At 33.2% G+C, this 21363-nt stretch overlaps 1 protein-coding gene across 1 annotated transcript in view; it reads right to left on the reverse strand.

The window, feature by feature from the left end:
* LOC114335081 (fatty acid synthase-like) overlaps positions 1–21363 on the reverse strand; it is a 265424-nt gene that overhangs the window by 60325 nt on the left and 183736 nt on the right. The window contains exons 17-19 of the mRNA XM_028285236.2: positions 17375–17806; positions 8005–8193; positions 3503–3642 (exon numbers count right to left, since the gene is read on the reverse strand). Of these exons, the coding sequence (XP_028141037.2) occupies positions 3503–3642; positions 8005–8193; positions 17375–17806 (761 nt within the window). The remainder of the gene's footprint in view (positions 1–3502; positions 3643–8004; positions 8194–17374; positions 17807–21363) is intronic.

A 21363-nucleotide genomic window follows, 5' to 3' on the forward strand; every position in this document is an offset into this window, starting at 1 on the left:
TACGTTCCCCTAGCCCAAAGGATCCTACCAAATTTTCACTTTGTCCTTTGCCAACTTTGGCATTAAAGTCGCCCATTATTAGTATTACATATTTCGTTTTTCCGAATCCTTTTGACAATATTAGTAAGGTCACTGTAAAATTCTTCTATAATGTCTTCTGGGGCGTCCGCTGTAGGAGCATACACTTTAATAATATTTGTTTTTATGGGAGTTGTGTTTAGCTGAATTAAGAGCATCCTTTCTGACACAGATACAAAGTGACTGACACAATTGGCGATTGCATCATTAATAATTAGGCCCACTCCATTTACATGTTCGTTTTTAAGATTTCCTGAGTAGAATATTTTGTAGTCTTTGATATCTCGGTGTCCCGTATCTGTACAACGCATTTCGCTTATTCCCATAATACTAATCTTTCCATTTCTTGGATGGCATTCTAGATTTTTCCCTCATCGTACATTGTTCTAACGTTCCATGTACCTATCTTTATGGCCGCTCGCAAAACTCTTAGAAATCTGTCATCTAGAATGTATTCTGGTTCGTGAGGATTTTTCTTGTTAACGACCTGGAAGGCCTCACGGTCTGAACTGGATTTACCTTCCCTGCCGGATCTTGAATTTCGATTTTCATGATCAGTAGTCAAAACCATTAAGTTTCTTATCACCATGATAATTGTACTAGAGATACTTGCAAGCAGTGGCGACGCGTGACTTTTTCTAAAGTTTTACCCAAACCAGATGCAAAAAATCTTATTTAAAAAATGAAGATATGGCTAAATGTATATACATATAGCTTCAATAATATCATTTTGTATATCACTTGAAACTCTCGAAAAAACAGTTGATGTTTCTAGATGTTGGCAAAATTTTTGATCTTTTTTGGCAATTAATGTTAACAATTCCCTGTAATTGCCTCGAATGTCAGAGCCGTCGTCCTCAAAATGACCACGAAACGCTAATTCTTGTTCGGCCAAAAAACATACGGTACATATCTATTCTAAGTGAGCTAAGGATATACGAGTACCTATCTATTTTTTTAACAAACTCATTATGTTTAGCAATATTCGCTTTAAATGCTTGATTAAGAGAACTTTTGATTTTTGTTTTGCCAAACTGAATCAAATTGGGTATACATCTTACATGTAGGTAACGGAGAAATTTCATGTCTCTTTTTTAAAACTCTAAAATTATTTAAATCGTGAACCTGGTCCACCCATTTTTCTGTAAAAACCAGAAGACATGGCCAACAATACAGTCTATTTTTCTTGCAACCACATAACCAAGGATTTTCACTGTACCAACTAAATTTAAAATATCGAGCTAATTTTTTAAATTCCTTTTTTAAATTGTTTAAAATAGGTCTTTCATTTTCAATAATCTCATTTTATTTTTCAATCAGAATTACTTTTCAAGTAGTTGATCGATTACGCAGCGACACTCATCCATGGTGAACTGCACGCACACTTTTTATTATAGGTATTGTTAGCAAATTTAAATCTGGTAACAGCCCTACTGATATACACAGCGCGCTTACGCCCATCGCTCCTTCAAAATTTTCACACTAGCCGGTCCCGAGCCTCCCGAGCGACAGCGAGATAACCATTCATTTTCACCACAAATGTGACTGGTAACAGAATATAATGTGTGTCTGGCTATTTACTGAATTAGGTACTATTAATAATATAATAATATATTTCTATTGGTAAAAATAAAATAAAATAATAAATGGAATTATTCATCGTCATAAAATACATATTTATTTGCAAGATTTTTAACTGTTAACAATGGTAACAGTGGTTACATGGACGCTTCGCCAGTGCTTGCAAGAAGTCTTTAATGCAGTGGTTCTCCTTGCCTTCTGCATCCTTATGCCGTTCACTAATGTCATAGTTCCTCCCCCTTTGAAGCCAATTTCTCAGCTTCTGGACAAGAGAGTGCACTTTGATCCCATACGAACCCTAAGATCAAGGGGTTGCCACGTCCGCCATCGATACCGTACCGAAGGTGTTCTTCTCCGCCATGACTGCCGTTGTGGTCTTTATCCGTAACCCTGGACAAGGGACCCTAAACAGGGACTAGTTTCCCGGGCCAGGAAACTCCTGGAATCAACGGAGGGCAGGGATTGATTTATTTTCCCTGATAGGACTGTCCAAAGGAGTTCCTACACGTTACCCGTGGTGTTAAGCCTACTGCGCTCTCCAATCTCGAGGTGTGATACAATCGTTTCCACAAAATACACGTTACAGGATGAAAATTATTGCTCAGGCTATGTCTCAGAGCGCTGGCGAACTGTAGGGTAGTATAACATTGGGACTATGTACACTGCGAAGTACCTAAAAGTAGTAAGTTGCTACTCTTACTTACTTACTTACTCCGTGGCGTTACAACCCTTCGTGAGTTTTATATGACTAAACAACATGCCTCCATTCCTCTCTATCTTAAGCAATATCCATCAAATTATCCACGCCTATAGGTTTAAGGTTTTCTGCTATCTTATCTCGCCACCGGAGTCGCGGGCGTCTACGTGGTGTTCTTCCAGTAGGGACTTCTTCCCATACCAACCCTACTATTCTTTCGTCAAAATTCCTTCTGAGGTGTCCTCCCCCATTGGAGTCTCCTGGACCTTATTTGTTTTATTATGTTAGAGTCTAAGTATAGTTCATAATGCCCTTTGTTAGTTCTTATTGTCCTACTGTTTCTTCAAGTACACGCCCAAAGATCTTTATTAGGATTTTTCTTTCCCAAACACGTAGTCTCTCTTTTTTTGCCTTTGATATCGTCCACATTTCGCCACCATGCATCACTACGGGTGGTATGATTGTTTTAAAGAGTTGTATCTACGCTCAAAGTTCTACTCATTGGAATAAAATAAACACATGGACAAAAGAAATGACACAAAATGCAGAAGGACATTCAGAAACAAGTGTCTATAGGCGACAAAAAAATGATCCAAAAGACGATTCAAAGTGGATTGTATACATATTAGTAAATGGAAGACATGGGAGGTAATGGATGTAAAGCATACTACTATAATTGACGATATAAAACAAAGCAACTAAGATGGTTTCGCCACGTACAAGTTATGAAAAACGACTGATTACCCAAGCAAGTACTACGATGCGTACCAAAAGGATGACGGAAAAGAAAAAAAATAGGAGAAACTGGATAGAGGGAGTTCACAGGGAAATTAGAGAAAGAGGCTTCAACGAAGACATGTTGTGTTACGATAGAGAACCATGGCGATTGGGAATCGAAAGACGTCGATGAGCGTTATGAAACGATCATATATAAGATGTAAAATAGACCAACTGCTATAAGTGTATCCGGTCTATAAAAATATGGCAATAGAGAAGAAAAAAGCCAGCCAGCTAAATAGCTGGCTTTTGACGGCAAATAGCTACTTCAGTTATACATTTAAACATTAATAATTTAGGAAAATGCATAAGAAGCAAATAAATCTTCTAAATAATTACACCAATCAGTGAACTATTGGAATACATTACTTTTTGTTCAACATCGGTTGTTGCCAAAAAACCCACTTCCATCGGACCCCATTGGATAGCTAAACCTGGAAGACATTCACTTCTTCGCTTTTCACACATTCTTTCTAGCGCCGAATTAGCCATAGCGTAATTAGTTTGACCTGAAATAAAAGTAGACTATCTGAAATTAAAAAGATAAGACAGACAAAGGACTGTAACGTTACTACATCATTAATATACAGTGTGTCTTAAAAGTAACAAATGGAATTTATATTTTTGTTCTTGATATAATTTGGACCGTACCCCCTCTAGCCGCGTCGAAAAGGTTGGAGGGGTAAGTAGTACTGTGTATCAGCTTCTGACTTCCTTTGAACCATGTTGAGTTACCGACAAATTATGGGAGAGCCTCCGCCACCATAAATCGAGGGTTCTGCCCTAGCGCACGGATCGTGTGCAGTTCATTAATATTGTAACAAAAAAATGAATCACCGACCGCAAGTAGCAGCTCCAAACGGTTATATCCCGAGAACATTCTGTCGAAAGCACGATATACGTGGAATCGGTGGAGAAAGACGTGCGGTATGTGAAAGGTCACACAATAGCTAGAGGTGGCGAAGTCTGGAACTATCGAGAATAACGTTATTTTGTATTTAAGCAAATTGAGGTATTAGGAGAGTTAGTTTAAGCTAGAGTTTGTAAAAGAAAACTTGTATAAATAAATGCGTATAAACGAACCGAGAGTATTATTTTAACCGTAATTACGCTACAATATTTTCTGTTTCTCTTCACGAAATGCAAACTATCAAGGTTTTAAGATCAATGTTGATTTTCTGACTCGTCATATTCACTTTAAAGGTATAAGTAATTTTTAAGCTATCGGTTAACTGCCCGTTTTAACAATCCAAAGTATTACCTAAATAGCGAACTTAGGCATAAGGATTTTAAAAAATACTCAATATAACATTCTAAGAATCATTTTCGCTCATGGTCATTGGCCGTCATGATCTAGGCCCTAGGCGAATCTACGACGCTCCCACTTGTAAAAATATCGTGATTACTCTACTTATAGTTGCTTGAAATTCCTTTGATATGAAAAATCGCTTATAGTCCAGGGTAATAAGGTTTTTTCCATGACACTTGAACAGCCAGGGCACTGAAGCTTTTTTTCGACAGGTAATATCTATAAGAGCAAATTGTAACTATTTCCTGCGTAGGATCTGGCGGCCATTTTTATTTATAAACAATTAAGTGTCAAAAAATGGCATTTTTGAATTTTTTTTTCAAATCAATGGAAGACAGGGCAACTTATGGTTTTTTAGTACAAATATCTTCGAGATTATGGAAAATGCTTTAAAATGACGTATTACAAAGTTTGATATACTCATTTATTGTTAATATAATTGCAAGAAAAAGCGGAATTGCAAAAAAAAAAATTATTTCGCAATAACTGTTGTAAAAATTAGTGTACAGCTTTGAAATCTTTGTCAAATAATGGTCCTTTGGTGATTAATATGTGATAAAAATTTGAAAGCGATTCATTCAATTGTTTAAGTTTTATTCAAATTGTTTATCCCAGGGAGCTTTTTTTGCAATAATGTAAGTCAGAAGAAAATGACGTTAGAACCATTCCACAGGTGTCAAATGAAAGATCATGAGCTATATTTTTAACTTGGTTTAAAAAAAGTGAATAAAAAATGCATTTATTAGTAGTAAATAATTATGCAAAAATATCGTAAATCTTTCCTTATAAACTTTTTGTTATATAAGAAATTATACATATTTATTACAATTTTTTATCAATAATGATATAGATAACATTACTTGGTAGTTGTGCACTTAAATCAGTGTGAAAAAGTTGATTTTTTTTGAAAAAATGTATTCAAAAAGTTTATAAAGAAAAATTGACGATACTTTTGCATAATTATTTATTACTAATAATGCATTTTTTATTCACTTTTTTAAACCATGTTGAAAAGGCAGCTCATGCTCTTTCATTTGACACCTGTGGAATGGTTATAAGGTCATTTTTTTTTCTGACTTATGTTATTGCAAACAAATGCTCTCTGGGAAAAACAATTTGAATAAAATTTAAACAATTGAATTAATCGCTTTGAAATTTTTACCACATATTAAGCACCAAAGAACCCTCATTTGACAGAAGTTTCAAAGCTGTACACTAATTTTTACAACAGTTATTAAGAAAATCTTTTTTTTTGCAATTCCGACATTTTTTCGCAATTATATTAACAATAAATGAGTATATCAAACTTTGTAATACGTCATTTTAAAGCTTTTTCCATAATCTCGAAGATATTTGTACTAAAAAAATCATAAGTTTCACTGTTTTCCATTGATTTGAAAAAAAAAGGGGAAAATGCCATTTTTTGACAGTTAATTGTTTATAAATAAAAATGGCCGCCAGATCCTACGCAGGAAATAGTTATAATTTGTTCCTATAGTTATTACCTGTCGAAAAAACGTTTCAGTACCCTGGCTGCTGAAGTGTCACGAACAGGGTATATTTTTGTCTTATTACCCTGGCCTATTAATTCCTCTTCGCTGCACAATTTGTCCCCACCACTAGCATAAAACAAAATTTTCATTTTTCTTGGAATATTACTTCACTTCAGAAATATTACATATCAAACAAAGACACAATTTTGTATAAACTGGACAGCTTTACATATCTCATAGAATATTACATGGCGTAACTAAAGAAGGATTGAATTTATCTTTCAAAGGACTTAAATTTCTTGAAACATACAATGGCCTAATTAAAAAGTAATCACATACAATTTATTTTTCTGTCCAGTATTGTGCTAAGTAGATCTACTACACGTGGGACAGTGTTGAGAAATACAGGGCTTCGGCTGTTGATTGAATTTGCACCCCATTTTCTTCATATACAAGTTTCCGGAGAAAGTTTTTTTCGTAGTAAGCTTCTGTCTGGTACTCTGAGAGTGTCATTTTTTTTGTTTTTTTTTCCAAACTCTATCAATTACAAAATTATGAATTCTGTGCGTTACTTTTGAGACACACTACCTATATATTATTGTTTCAATTTATCAATCAAAGATAGAATAAAAATTTTTATTTTTTTTTAATATAACGCGGGCACATAAATTTGATACACCCTGTATATTGATTTGTAAATATTTATTAGAAGTTAGCTTTCACGCAAGGTGGTTTCTCCTTAATGAGTTTTTCCATGAAATATTAAAAACATTTTTGTAAATAAAAAGTGAAACGTACATTTATTTAGGATTATAATTTTAAAAAGATTGTTTACGGGAAAAGGTAAAACCACAGGTAGATGTAATTATTAGTTTTTAGAAAAATAGAGGTAAAGAGAATTGGAATTTTAAATATGTTTGTTTAATGACAGGAATATTCAGATAATTTCCGAAAAGTCATAAGTTTTGAGTAGAAGTATTGTTTGAAAGAATGACTGGATTTTTCGAATGAAACAGAGGAAGGTGGAGAGAGAAATGTTTCTGATTGGCTTGGCAATTTGGAATGGGGAAAGTTTTGTTTGAATGTTAAGACAGTTTGGAAAAAAAAGATTAGTGTGTTACCGGCAGCCGAGAGGAGCAGTCAAAAGTTTTCGTGAGTAGTTCAGAAGCAAGTACTAGTGGTTGTGTTGATAGTGAGAGTAGCTGAAAAGTGGAACGAGAGACAAATCAAATCGAGAAGAAATACCTCTTTGATTCTGTAAGACCTAAAAAAGATACTTGGGTCTCAGGAGATTATTGTTGAGAGAAAGAGAGGAGAGAGATTTGGAGTTTATTGAATGAGTCCTGGTCAAAGGAAGCCTGGCTGGTGTTTTGGAGAAATAGTTGCTGGTATGCTGCTGGATTTTTGCTGAGAACGGAGAGGGCTTTAATTGGTAGCCTAACATAATCAACAAGGAGAAGCTGTTTGGGTCAAGAGGAGACATCATTGTGTGTGAATCAAAAAGGTCAGTCAATAACCTATGTGATAGATTTTCTTTATAATCAGAAGTTAAAATTTTTTACGTGAAAGCATATGCATTTAAGATTCCAACATTTCAAAAATTTAATAGGAAGTATAAGTAATTTTGCGAACACCAAATTTGTTTGTTTAGCTTGTTTTATTAATGGTATCAAGAACAAAGCGATAAATATTTTTTTGAATTAGATTAATTTATATGATAAATTTAATAAACACAGAATTTAATTGAAAACTTTACAGAGCATTGCTTGTGATAATAAAGGTATTTGTATGTGTTTATTTATGGTATTTCTATTTATTTCCTTTTCCCATTTTTATCCCGATGAGGATCAACTAAGAGATACTGAAGCCACGAGAAAGGATAAGTACAATCTAAGATAATTTAATTATTTTTTTATGACAAAAAGTCACTATGAGAATTTTTATTAATTTTTATGTATGATTTGCGACAATTAAATAATTAATCAAATAAATGATAATTAATATCAAAGTAATAGAAAGAAGATCATAACAATATGTATATTTGCAACCTTATATAATGCATTGTATACCTATATTTCCCCTGCCAGCAAATACCGTTGAAAACACGACAAAATGATCCAACTGTGGACAAAACTTTCTTGTAACCGTGTCCATGTTCCGACCAGAAATATACTTTGGTTTAAAAACGGCCTCGAATTTTTCCTGTGTTTGATCCGTTATATTAGCATCTTGTAAAACAATTGCCGCATTAAAAACTCCTGAAAATAGTAATAATAATTCGAGTTAAAATTCAACACTTTAAATTTTATTACAAAAAAAATGAAATAAAATATCCAATTCGTGAAATCCAATATATCACGGAAAGAACAGATATTTCAGTAGAAATCATAATACCTGAACCCTTTTTATTGAAATAACTGCAAAAGTTACAGAGCTAAGCATTTTAAATAAAATATTAAATAGGGAAGTTGGATAAAATTTTAAATTCGAAAAAAATGTTATAAATCGCAACAGAACATAATTAAAAACATGTATCAAAGATAAGAAACTTGTTTTTGTGTTTCGTTTGGTCCCTATAGACGATTCTAAATTTAAAATAAAGCAGCTAGTCCAAGACGTCATATTATGATTATGTTTACATTCTGCACCAACAAAGTAAACAAAATTGTATATAATTTTAAATTAGACATTATAAACGTCAGCAGAAAATACAGTGTTTGTGATCGTTTTTGTACATACATCACAAGTGTTTTTGATCGTTTGAACTATTCATAGAAAACTTGTACTTTTACAAAATGGTTTTATTTTCCATAGTAAACCTTCTTTCCTTTCCTTCAAAAACTGTATTAAACTCCAATCTGAACAAACATTATTACAATGACATACGATAAATATCATTAGAATATAAATTTTTTCCGCGACGATGAGCTGGCCAAATCCCCAAGTAGGTGGAGGCCAATAAACTAAACAAGGAGAAGAAGAATATAACCATAAACATAACTATATAATAAAACTATGTGACGTCACGGGTCGTTTGAACTATTTTATATTACAGAAAATTTTAAATTTGTGTTTCTAAGTTATGAGATTTTGAAGCGTAAAATTTTGGAAATCTCATTTTTAAACAAAACTGAACATTATTATGCAACAAAAAAAATGTGCAAGTTCCCTCTGTTGGGCTGAATTTTATTTGTAATAGAATTTTATAAAAGTATATTCATCGCTTTCCGTCACAAACTTGATACCTTATTGTTATTGAAAGAGAAACCAACTAAGAGAGAGCTCATGAGATGAAACAGACAATTATAATGGACAATGAAGTCCAGGGTTTTTTGAAAAAATTTAAACTTTCAGAAGTTGTTTTACTTCGAGTTTATTAACTATATGTTATACAGCCAAACCCAGGGAACTATCCCCTTTTTAAATAATTGAAAAGTCTGATATGTTTTTGTACACACTTTTGACAAGTGAGAGAATGGGAAAGAGTCGTATTTTTTAAGTGTGTAAAGTACTTTTTAAAATTCCACTAAAAGTACCCCTAAAAAGAGAGTGGGATTCCATCTTGAATGGTCAGAAAAAGGTCTTGTTTTTTTTTTTATTTTTTTATAATAAAAAACTTGGTTGTTGGTTGAAAATTTTACTTGTAGTATGTAGTCAACTCAGTTGTGTAAAGTTACAAAAGACATCCAGGACATCGCACAGGACTTTCACAAAACACGTTACAATAATTTTTGATCATGGTAAGGTTTATATAAACCTACCATCTGAATCGGCACAGTGCAGGCAGCCGAATGAGAAATGAAACAAAAAATGTTTAACCAACAACTAAGTTCTTTATTATAAAAAAACAAGAACTTTTTCTGGCCATTCAAGATGGAATTGCACTCTCTCATTTTAGTGGTACTTTAAGAATTTTGACCATAGCTCTGATGATGTTTTTGTAAGCCGAAAGCACTCAGCTAGGAAATGTAAAAAATACTTCACACACTTAAAACATACGAGTCCTTCCCATTCTTTTACTTATGAATAAATATAATATATGAAGAGGCTACAGTAGCGATCAACAGGTAGCAACAAACGCGTTCCAAGATTGCGGCTCTAATTTTGAATATTTTGTCGAGATATTTGGCACATATTCGTAATATAATAAAGAATGGCGGTACAGAGCCCAATTTCAGAAATATGTTAGTACGTGGAAATTACTCCATAACTAAATAAAATATTGAAAAAAGGAGGCTGTACCGCCATTAAGAAGAAAAAAAAACTTTCTTCAAATAAACTTTTTTATCCCATGCCTAGATTTTGTGTAATCTTGGAACTACTAAAATTGTTTATTTCTAACAAGAAATCGAACAAATTATAACTAAATAACTAATTAGGCAACATAGAGAAATTATCACTGTCATTTTGACAAACCTGTGTCACATTTTCTCTAATCTGTTCTGTCATCTTTATCGATATCTGTTCAGTGCAGTAGTGTGTTAATTTAAGAATTCGTTTTTGTTGTTTCATAGGAAAGTAGTGTTTATTGATAGTTAATTTGTTATATATTTGTTGTTGTTGTATAAGTTGTTGGCCTCTTTGAAAAAATAGATTGTTGTTAATTGTGAGTTTTAGTTATATGTAGGTAGGTAAGTATATTTTACGTAAAAATATTTCGAATTCTAATGCGAGTGTATAAAGTTTTAGGAGGATTTTTTATTCTAAAAATATTATCAATAGTTTAACAAAATGGAAAAAGTAAATCAAACGAAAAATAAAGTGAAACCTTCCAAGAAAAAGTCCATTAAAAACCGTGCCAAAATTATGCGAAAATCGAAATTTGTTTCGCTTCACAACAAAAAATGATGATTTATTATTGTTTTATTATTAGATATTTCATGAAGATACCTTTCTAAATATCTATTTTAACATACAATTTTCACCCATTTTGGTTTATTTTTATAAATACCTATTTATTAATAATAAAATCCTTTTCTATTACTTCCATTTAGCGCGACTATGATATTGTAAAAATATTAATCTTAGATAATATCAAAGATTGCCACTGTTGCCAAAGTTTATGATAGTATCTCCCGAAGTTATATTTTGTTGCTACCTGTTGATCGCTACTGTTTACTCTTAATGCAAATTCACACGATGATATTTTTAAAATATTTTGTTAACGGATCAAATAATTGCATGTGTGATTGTTTATACGGTACTTACAGGTACAAAAGTCAAAACAAATATCAAATAGTAACAGAGTGAGTTTTATGTATGGAAACACTCAATTATCCCGAAAAGGGTTTGCACGATTTTTATAGATTTTGGTAGATAGGGGTTTTCTAATGCGGCCGATAGTATAGTGCTAATTACATTGTTGTCAGATCTTCCGTTTTTCTGGAAATCTAATAAACTTTATTATTTCAAATGGAATACCCGGTATATTTTTTGCGTTTTGAAGTCCTTAAGAAATACTCATTAATTTTCCCTATACCTAAATGCCATAATTTCGGAGCTATTGCTACATTTATTATTAAAAAAAAATTAAACAAATAATAACAATTAATTTTTTTCGGCCCGGTTAGACATTATTTTACGTTCTTTGGATCATTGGGAACAAAAAAAGGTCTATTGTAATTTTTCTCTAAAATTAATCGTTCTTGAGTAATAAGCAATTTAAAACTGAAAAAATCGAATAATGACGATTTTCAAGGTTCAAAAACACAAGTAAACCATATAATTTTTGAAATTACTAAATACCTAAATTCAAGCTCAACTCTTCTTCTAATAGCTCTCCATAAAAGTTTTTGGCTCGTTTTATTCTAAAACATTGTTTTTTAATTGTTAATGATGTGCATATCAGAGCACGGGCGATCGGGCTGCATTAACAACTAAAAAACAATGTTTTACAATGAAACAAGCTCAAATTACTTATCGGTAGTTGATAAAATAAGGCTTGAACTTGAATTTGGGTACTTCGCAGTTTTAAAAATAGTATTTTTTATTTATAAAAATAAAATAAAAATTCCATTTTATTCAGTTGCAATGCGAAGGCAAAACGTCTTATTTTTCACTTAAAACAGGGAGCGCAGACCAGCACTCTAACTCGACGATTTTCGACTCTATTTGGAGTCATCATCAGAGAGGCGTAGGTCTGCTGCTCTCTGCCCGAAGTGACAAAATTACGAAAGATTATCCCCGCATAGCAACTGACGTTTATGGAGTAGGTGACTAGCGTCATCTCGCAACTGAAAGGCAAAGTAAGTTTTCAACCTAATAGAAACATTAATAGTATTGAAAAAAATTGAAAATATTACTAAAAGATTTTTAGTTGAAAACTTATTGGTCCATTTCCCTTATAACACCTCCGTGGCTTCTAAAAATTGCAAGCCAAATGGATGCTGAAGCGAATACTTCTCCTTTTTTTTTTATTTATGTTTTTGAACCTTGAAAATAGTCATAATTCGATTTTTTTCAGTTTCAAATTGTTTGTTACTCAAGAATGATTAATTTTAGAGAAAAATTACAAAAGCCCTTTTTTGTTTCCAATGATTCAAAGAACGTAAAATAATGTCTAACCGGGCTTGATTTTTATAATTTGTTTAATTTTTTTTTAATAAATGTAGCAATAACTCCGAAATTATCGCATTTATGTATAAGGAATATAACTTAAGGACACAGTATTTAACAGTATTTCTTAAGGACTTTAAAACGCAAAAAATATACGGGGTATTCCATTTGAAATAAGAAAGTTCATTAGATTCCCAGAAAAACTGAAGATCTGACAACAATGTAATAAGCACTATAATATCGGCCGCATTAGAAAAGCCCTATCTACTGAAATCTATAAAAATAGTGCAAACCGTTTTCGAGATAATTGAGTGTTCCCATACATAAAACTAACTCTGTATATAAAATGCAAAATCTAACGTGCTATGTACTAAGAGTATAAGTCATAAAAAAGATTTTTCGTTATTCTTTTATATTTTGTATTATATAATTAATAAGGTATTACCAAAGTAGAAAGTAAAATAGTTAATTACTAATTTATGAATCATACTTCATTACCGTTTTGATATTATTTAGTTGTAATAGTTATTTCATCAGTGGTAAAAAAGACTTTGAAAAGTCCTAATGAAAAATTTTCATTTTTGACTTATACTCTTAATACATAGCACTCTAGAAATTATATTTTTTTTGGAATCGAAATTTGGTAGCGACGTAGTTCTTCTTCTTGATGTGCCATGTGCTTGGCCGCACGTTGTCTTTAGTCTTCAAACAATTTGTAGAGTGCCGTTTTTGGCTCTTCGGAATACTGTAGCTACGTCTCTGATATTGCAACATTTTCTTATATTTCTTAGCCACGAATGATGTTGGTTTCTATCTGGCAGTGGCGGCTAGTCCTATGAGGCAGGTGAGGCAGTGCCTCACCGGTATATCAATCGACTCTTTACGTTATTTCGTTATTTCATCATCAATTCTTTAAATACAATGTAACTGTTTGAAATTTGCTAAATAACTTTATTTTCGTTATTTCATCATCAATTATTTAAATACAATTTAACGTTTTGAAACTTGCTAAATAACTTAATTTTTATTATAAAACTTAATAACTTTATTTTTATGATAAAAAATAAAAATAGATAGGTACGGCCCTGACCCCGTATCTTTGTAGTTAAGCGTTCTTCATAAATACATCGGTAGGTACCTACCCTACGTGGGAGTATATATGCGTCTCATTCTCACTTTCTCAAATTATAGCAGAAGCACTGCCTCAGATGGGTCCTTGTCTAGCATATTACGAAGCCGGCGGTGATCGGCCGGCCGCAATAAAATTTAAACTGAGAATAATTTTTGGAGCCGGGATTAAATATCCTTTCAGAGGCTGGCAAAAATATGCCTCTAGCGTGGTTTTGCAGTTTTAGTTAGGTAGTTTGTTCTGGTTACGTGTACTTGGCCTTCTTACACTCTGGTTACTTACTATTAGTATAATTAGATGTTTAGAATATGTTATCATGCTGTGACTAGCTATATGCCATTTTCCAAATGTCAATTAAATAAGTAAATTAATAAAAAAATTATAAATTATGATTTCTTTCATAATAATTTTACTTTTAAGCACGCTGTTTAATAAAAAATATAAAAAACCAAAAAAATAAAATTTAACCCTTAGTTTATTTATTTAACATAAAAAATCAATCTTATAATATAACAGTAATTTGCTTACTTCCTTGTTTTTATTTCCTATATATTCAATACATTTACAGAATAAGATTGGTTCCAAATGAAATTATCACGTGTTTGAAGGTATATTGATTGCGCACAATAATTTCATTTTGGCAAGTGATTAATAATAAAAGAATCAGTCAACAGCGTAACCAGGATGATCCTAAGGGGTATGGGTCTGCGGGGGTATGGAATTAAGGAGGATGTTAAGGGTATGGGGCGCTTATAACCCCTAAAAACCCCCTGGTTACGCCACTGAAATCAGTTGTACGTTCTTGTCATGTAGTATATAATGTAAATTTTGCTTAATATGACTGTACAACGCTGATGAGACCAAGAAAGGACGAAACATCTGACTCACACTGTTTTGATATGTGGTATCATATTAATTATTTTTAGCTAAAAAAACAGCTAATAAGAGTATGAACAATGTTATAGACTTAGAACTTTCGACTTTCTTTTGCGAATAAAATAATTGTTATTTAATATCGTTTTCAAGCCTTCAAATAAATACGGTGCCGTTTTGTGACGTTATGACGCCATAAAATCGACCTTCCGGCTATTAAAGAAAAGCTAACCATAATAATACAGTGAACTCCCTCTATAACGAGAACTAAAATGGCGTACTAATTACCTCGTTATAAACGGATCTCGTTATATCAGACAACAATATTATGTAATATATTATGTTTAGGATGTAAAAGAAGAAGACCAACGACAGACAGATGTCAGCGACGTAACGCCATTCCGGCTAGCGTCATGTAACTTGTAAGTTGTAGCTTCTTGATTGCTAATAAAGATTTGTATGAACAATACTGTTTAATATTTGATTTACATGACGAAAGGAACTTAAAACAGTACATATCACCACTACTGAAATGTTTTGAAGCCTCCTACATAGTTTATTAGGTGTCGATCATCGACTTCAACAATGAAACCATCGCAAATTGTAAATTTCCTACGATATTCAATATCGGTCGACAGATAAATAGGAAGGAAGTTACAGGCGGTGGAATTTATTACAGCACTGGCCTCGGTAAGCACACAGATGTTGGACATACCTCGTTATAAGCGAAACTTCGTAATACCCGTGTTCGTTAAAGAGAGAGTCTACTGTAATATTCCTCAAGTGTAGTGTGCCTCACCATCTTGTACTATCACGAGCCACCCCTGCTATCTGGGTGCCGCGCGCCGGCGCGTCTGTATCTTTTGTTGTAAGAATAGTTTAAGAAAATAATGTATTTGATTTCCTTAAGGATATAATAGCCAATGTAGGAAATTTTTCTTTCTTCAATTATATTGAGAAGTATTCATTCGGAATCTGCTGTTCTTAAAATTGTTTCAGCAATTTGTGGCATATGCAATCTATGGCACCCGTTAGAGTATCCGTAAAGTTGCATTTCGATGTTTTCAATGCAATTTAGTGATCTATAATCTTAAAAGGCCACGTCTCTTAAAACCCAAAAAAATCTAGTGGCATCAATTTTATTTAACATGTACATAGATGGTCTAAACAGTGCTAAAATTACCACCATTGCCGTCAAAATACCGTTTATTTTAATGCCTCTACTTTGTACTTTGAGAGCCATTTGGAATATTTTTTCCATCTATTTATATATTAAAAAATGCTGGTGAAAGTATACAGCTTTGATGTACTTCTTTACATACGCTAAAGATATGTATTGGCAAATATATTAATTTCTTTTGGTCTCGTTTCTGCCTTTTGATTCCAATATAATTATTGTGCTTGTCTTGTAATTACCGATGTAGGACACCAAATCTAAAAACTATAGAGCAAAACTTTGCTGTACTTAAAGCCATCGGTACATAATTCGCAAATATTTTACGGCTATCCCTACTTTTTCTGTCTTTACACGGCAAATTACGTGTAGTAAAATTCACACTGCTATGGATATGTAAACATTAGTAGAATGTCATTCTACTTGAAAATGTCATCATTAACTTAAAGAGATGGCTTTTAAATGTTCTTGGATAACTGTTATTTGTATAATTACAAATTATTAATTTAGTTAATAAATGTGACATCTAATTTTTTCACTAACTATGTATTCAGTGATTGTAATAATTTATATGCACAACAAAAACTAATACTCAATAGAGAGAAGAGAAAAAGTGTTAAAGTGATTTTTTAATAATATATTGTTACTATGGAACGCTTACAATTTTGAGCATCTTTAACAACAAAATACTTGGATCACAGAATACATTATCCTGATGTATTCCCTGCTTGGATCTTCCACAAATAATACACAATAAATAACTTTTTATTAAGTTCACGTCTTAAATCAATTATTTATCAAATACACTATATATCAATATTACATAATCAACAACTCAAAATATTCCCGATGCCATGTCAAATATTTAAAATTGCCACTGATTGTCACTGTCTGACTGACAATATGCTGACAATATTATATTCGACTGAGTGCGTTGTAAGAAAAAGATGGATTTGGATAATATTACCACGGACATTGTGTTCATTTTTTTCGAATCCTGAAAAAACCAATTATTATTTTTGAAAAATTTAAACGTAGAATGAAAGACTAAATTATTACCGAGGGTCGAAAGTCCCTTAGAATAAATAAAAAGTTTATTTTGAAAGAGATATTTAAAATTAAAAATCACACTAAATTTTCTTTTAGTTTTTCACCCCTGTAACTTATTAAAATAAACATTATAGAAGTTCTTATGGACTTTCGGCCCTCGCTAATAACGTAATCTTTCATTCTGCGTTTAAATTTTTTAAAAATACTTATTAGTTTTCTCAGGATTCGAAAAAAATAAATCCCCATTTGGATAGCTTTGCAGCCGAAAACACGTACTCATTCCCTTAAATAAAATACAAAAATTAAATAAACTTTAAACAATATGTAAAGAATTAGAGGAACAAATTCGAAAAAAATTATTGAAATTAAACATATGGGGCAGTTTTGCCTACAATTTACGTGTATGCTGTGGAAAAGGTAGCCGAGTTGATCGAAACTCCTTCGTCAAAAGTTATAACAATATCGATGAGAATAAAAACCGCAAGTTAATGGTACAATTTCATCCCAAAAGAACTTTTACATTTACAAATCTAAATAACGCAGACGACGCTTGATGAAAAATAAGACAACAAGATTCTACACACCAAACTCTAAATGGTAATAATTATCAAATGAAAAAGTTGAATAGAAATATGTATACATAAAAAAGACAGCTTACCTCCAACTGGACCTAACTTGTAAGCAGCATTAACAAGATTTTCTGCTCCAACTATTGTGGTGGTGTCATTTAAATCAACCTGCACAATAACGTCTTTTATTTGCGACCAATTTTTAAAGCAAAGTGCTTGATAACCATTCCAAACATCTCTGCGTCCATTTAAAACTATCTTTGTGGCACCATTTTTGATTAGCCAGCTGGTCAATTCTAAACCAATACCACCTAAGCCACCGACTATGATATAAGTTTTGTTAGGTTTAAAAAACACCTTTGGATGTACTGAAAGCTTCTCTTTTTTCGAAGATGTTTCCCCACGTAGTTTTATTAGAACCGTTTCTTTGCTTTTTTCTGAATAGTCTATTCCGGTTTCTATTTCTGTAGCGTTGAAGACAAGAGATGGTAGTGGTTTTACTACTTTATAATATGTGATACCTAAAAAAAATAACATATTATTATATTGATAAATTAATGTATATTGTGGCATTATATATTTGTACCCTTAGAACTCTTGGTAAAACTGTACCAAGTTATATTATTCCTTGAGTTTTCATATATTTTCTTGCGAATTTTTATACTAGTTAGAGATATCTGTAGCATTTCTGCCGATGACTATGCATTATTTTAAGTTTCTCCCTATAATTGATTTTGTTTTGGTATAATAATTATTATGTTTATATTATCATTCAGTTCATTAGCGATTTCACTTCATTTCTCAATTTATTGTTTAATGGCCGCTGACCTCAATTTATAAGTTTTTAGTAGGTAGTGAAAAATCCATGTCTGATGTAAGCAAAATTATTTTTATAATTTATGTTAACATGCCATTGAAAGTATTTTTCTTTATAGAACTATTTTACTAATGCCATACTCTGTATAGAGTACACAGACCCGTTTCATACGAGTTCTCTGAACCGCAAAGTGGAAGGTTTTCCTAGCGGTGCCTGTTGGTATGGTTATACCTGGGTAAACAGAGAACTTGAATCGAGTCGAAATTCATTTCGCTTATTCCCCGTTAGAGGGCGTTCTAACCATACTGCTATATAAATTGTTTTAATTTATATCGAGAATCTACGGTCGTGATGGTAAAGATCTGTCTTCCTCAGAGCCTCCTTGACAACAGGTAGACCTAGAAATAGTACTATCGGGGGATGGAAGAAGACAGATTTTAATCAAAACGAAACCGTAGATTTTCTTATTTTATTTTTCTTTCTCCTCGGGGTCCTTTTTTCAATGCAGGGCTAATTACCGAAATAATTATAAATCATTTCATTAAATATTACGTCCATGATTTTCCTGCCTACGAGAAAAGGACAAGCTTCGACTCTTCAGTTCGATACCCTCCTCTGGCCGCTTTTGAGATTTTTACCTGCTCTTTCTCATTAAGACATGGAGGCGAACGCCCTTCGCTTTTTTATCGGCCATTTATCTAAAAGAAATTTGCTCGAAGTAAAAAAATAATTTCTCTGAATTTGTTTAAAAAAACTGTTTAAACAATTTTTCGACCAAGGTACCTCCTGGCACCCTTTGGATTTGTTATAAGTATCTCCTTTTGAGTATGTTTGTGCAAAAAAATCTAATCGAAATCATTTCGCTAACGGGGGCGACGATGCAGTCTGGACTATAGAGCTAATTAATAAATATTGACAAAAACTTCTTCAGGATCTTAAAGGAGGGGTTTTAAACTTTGATTTGATCCCTTTCTGACTTTCATAATATAATTTTTAATCGAGTTATTAAGCCTTGAAAATGGCCAATTTTGCATTTTTCAAATTTTAAATCGCGTATATCTCGACAACAATTAGTTTTAGAAAAAGAAAGGCACGAAATTTTTTTTGCTCAGAATGACCCAAATTATCTAAAAGAAATTTGTTCAAAATGAAATTTAAAAAAAATTGTTTAAACAACTTTTGGACCACCTCACCGCCTGGTACCCTCTGGATTTATTATAAGGACCCCTTTTTAAGTAAGTTTGTGCAAAAAAATCGAATCGGAATAATTTCACTAACGGGTGCGACGATACAGCCCCATCTATTTGTAGTTACAGAATAATGCTAAATATTTTTGCTTCATATAGGTAAACACGGTGTGTAAAGGGGTAGTGAAGCGCAATACATGATGCCGTATCCTGTTAGCATCACTCAGCCTCTCCTACTCAATTCCTATCTTCACCTCCAAGTTGGTACACACCGGTAACCTGAGCAACCCCACTGGAGATTGGGTAACCAACCCCAGTGGAAGGTGGGGTCAGGGCTGACGAAGAAGGGACCCTTGGTCCTCCGATGAATAGGGGGTTGAGCGAAGGGCTAACAACCATTCCCTGTAAAAATCAATTGTTGCGAATACAATGGCTAATGAAACGAACGGACGGATCTCACAACGACGAACTCAGCAAAGAAAAATGGACATGATTATGGATTTAAAATTTGGAACCTGGAATGTGCGAACCCTCGTAAAGGCAGGAGCTATGATAAGTATGACAGGAGAAATTGAAATATTGGCACTGCAGGAAATCAGATGGAAGAGCCAGGGAGAAATTCGTAAAAATAAGTTCTCACTATACTACTCCGGAAATGAAATGAGACAAGGTGAAAAAGGAGTAGGCTTTATAGTAACTAAAAGACTGCGAAAAGCCATTATCGCAGTTACACCAATATCAGACAGAATTTGCACCATAAGACTGAAAGGCAAACTGCATAACGTGACAATGGTTAATGTGCATGCACCGACGGAAGAGGTTGATGAAGAAGAGGTTGAAAGATTCTGTGGAGAACTTCAGGAATTATGTGATAAAATCCAAAGACACGATGCTGTTAAAACATTAGGCGATTTTAATGCTAAGCTGAGGAAAGAAGAAACTTTCGTAAACATATTTGGGAAACATAGTTTGCATAATGAAACCAGTCAAAATGGCCTTAGGGTTGCACAATTTACAACAGCAAATAATCATGTAGTTGTCAGCACTAACTTTCAGAGAAAAGATATCCATAAAGGAACATGGATAATACCTGGAACCAATGAAGCCAATCAAATTGACCACATCCTCATCTCAAAAAGATGGGCAACAGACATAACTAATGTCAGAACGTATCGCGGGCGAACTCTGACTCAGATCACTATCTCCATCCATCCAATGGCACTACAGCCCAAATCGAGCCTTGGCCTCCTTCAATAAGCTTCTCCAATCATTTCGATTTACCGCTGTTCTTTTCCATGAACACGTTTCCAGGAAGTTCCTGGCATCCTCATCGACTTCGTCTTCCCATCTCTTTTTAGGTCTTCCAACAGGTCTTCTTCCCTGCATTTTTGCATTCAGCAATTTTCTGGGGATTCTATTCTCATGCATGCGGACCACGTGCCCTGCCCACCCTAATCTCTGCAGTTTAGTGTGTTATGCTAGAGTTGGTTCGCTATATTGCTCGTATATTTCTCTATTATACCTAATTCGCCAGTTGTTATTTTCACTTATTGGGCCCAGTATCCTACGTAATACTTTTCTTTCAAACACATCTAATGCATTGGCAGATTTCTGTGTCGCCAACCATGTTTCGCAGCCATAACTTACTATGGGCCTGATTATTGTTTTATATACCCGGAGTACTGTTTTCCGGTGTACGTCTCGCGATTTGAATATGTGGCCCATCGCGAAATAGGCTTTATTTGCCAGCACAAGCCTTCTACTTATTTCCGGTTCTTCTTCATTGCTTGCAACCAGATCCATTCCTAGGTACGTGAATCTATTTACATGTTCTATATCGTCAATAAAGTGTTATTGCGCCGGTCTATTTGATCTGGTTTGTATGAGTAGTTTTGTTTTATTTGTGTTTATTGCTAGCCCTACTGCTTCTGCACTCTGTTTCAACTCAACGTAGGTTTCTTCCGCTGCATTCATTGTTCTGCTCATTATGTTTATATCATCCGCGTGTTGTGAAAACAACAGTTATTTACATTAATTTGCTTTTATAAAAATATCTCTCTGTAAATCTGTTGGG

This window comes from Diabrotica virgifera, chromosome 6 (assembly GCF_917563875.1).
Source record: "Diabrotica virgifera virgifera chromosome 6, PGI_DIABVI_V3a".
NCBI lineage: Eukaryota > Metazoa > Arthropoda > Insecta > Coleoptera > Chrysomelidae > Diabrotica > Diabrotica virgifera.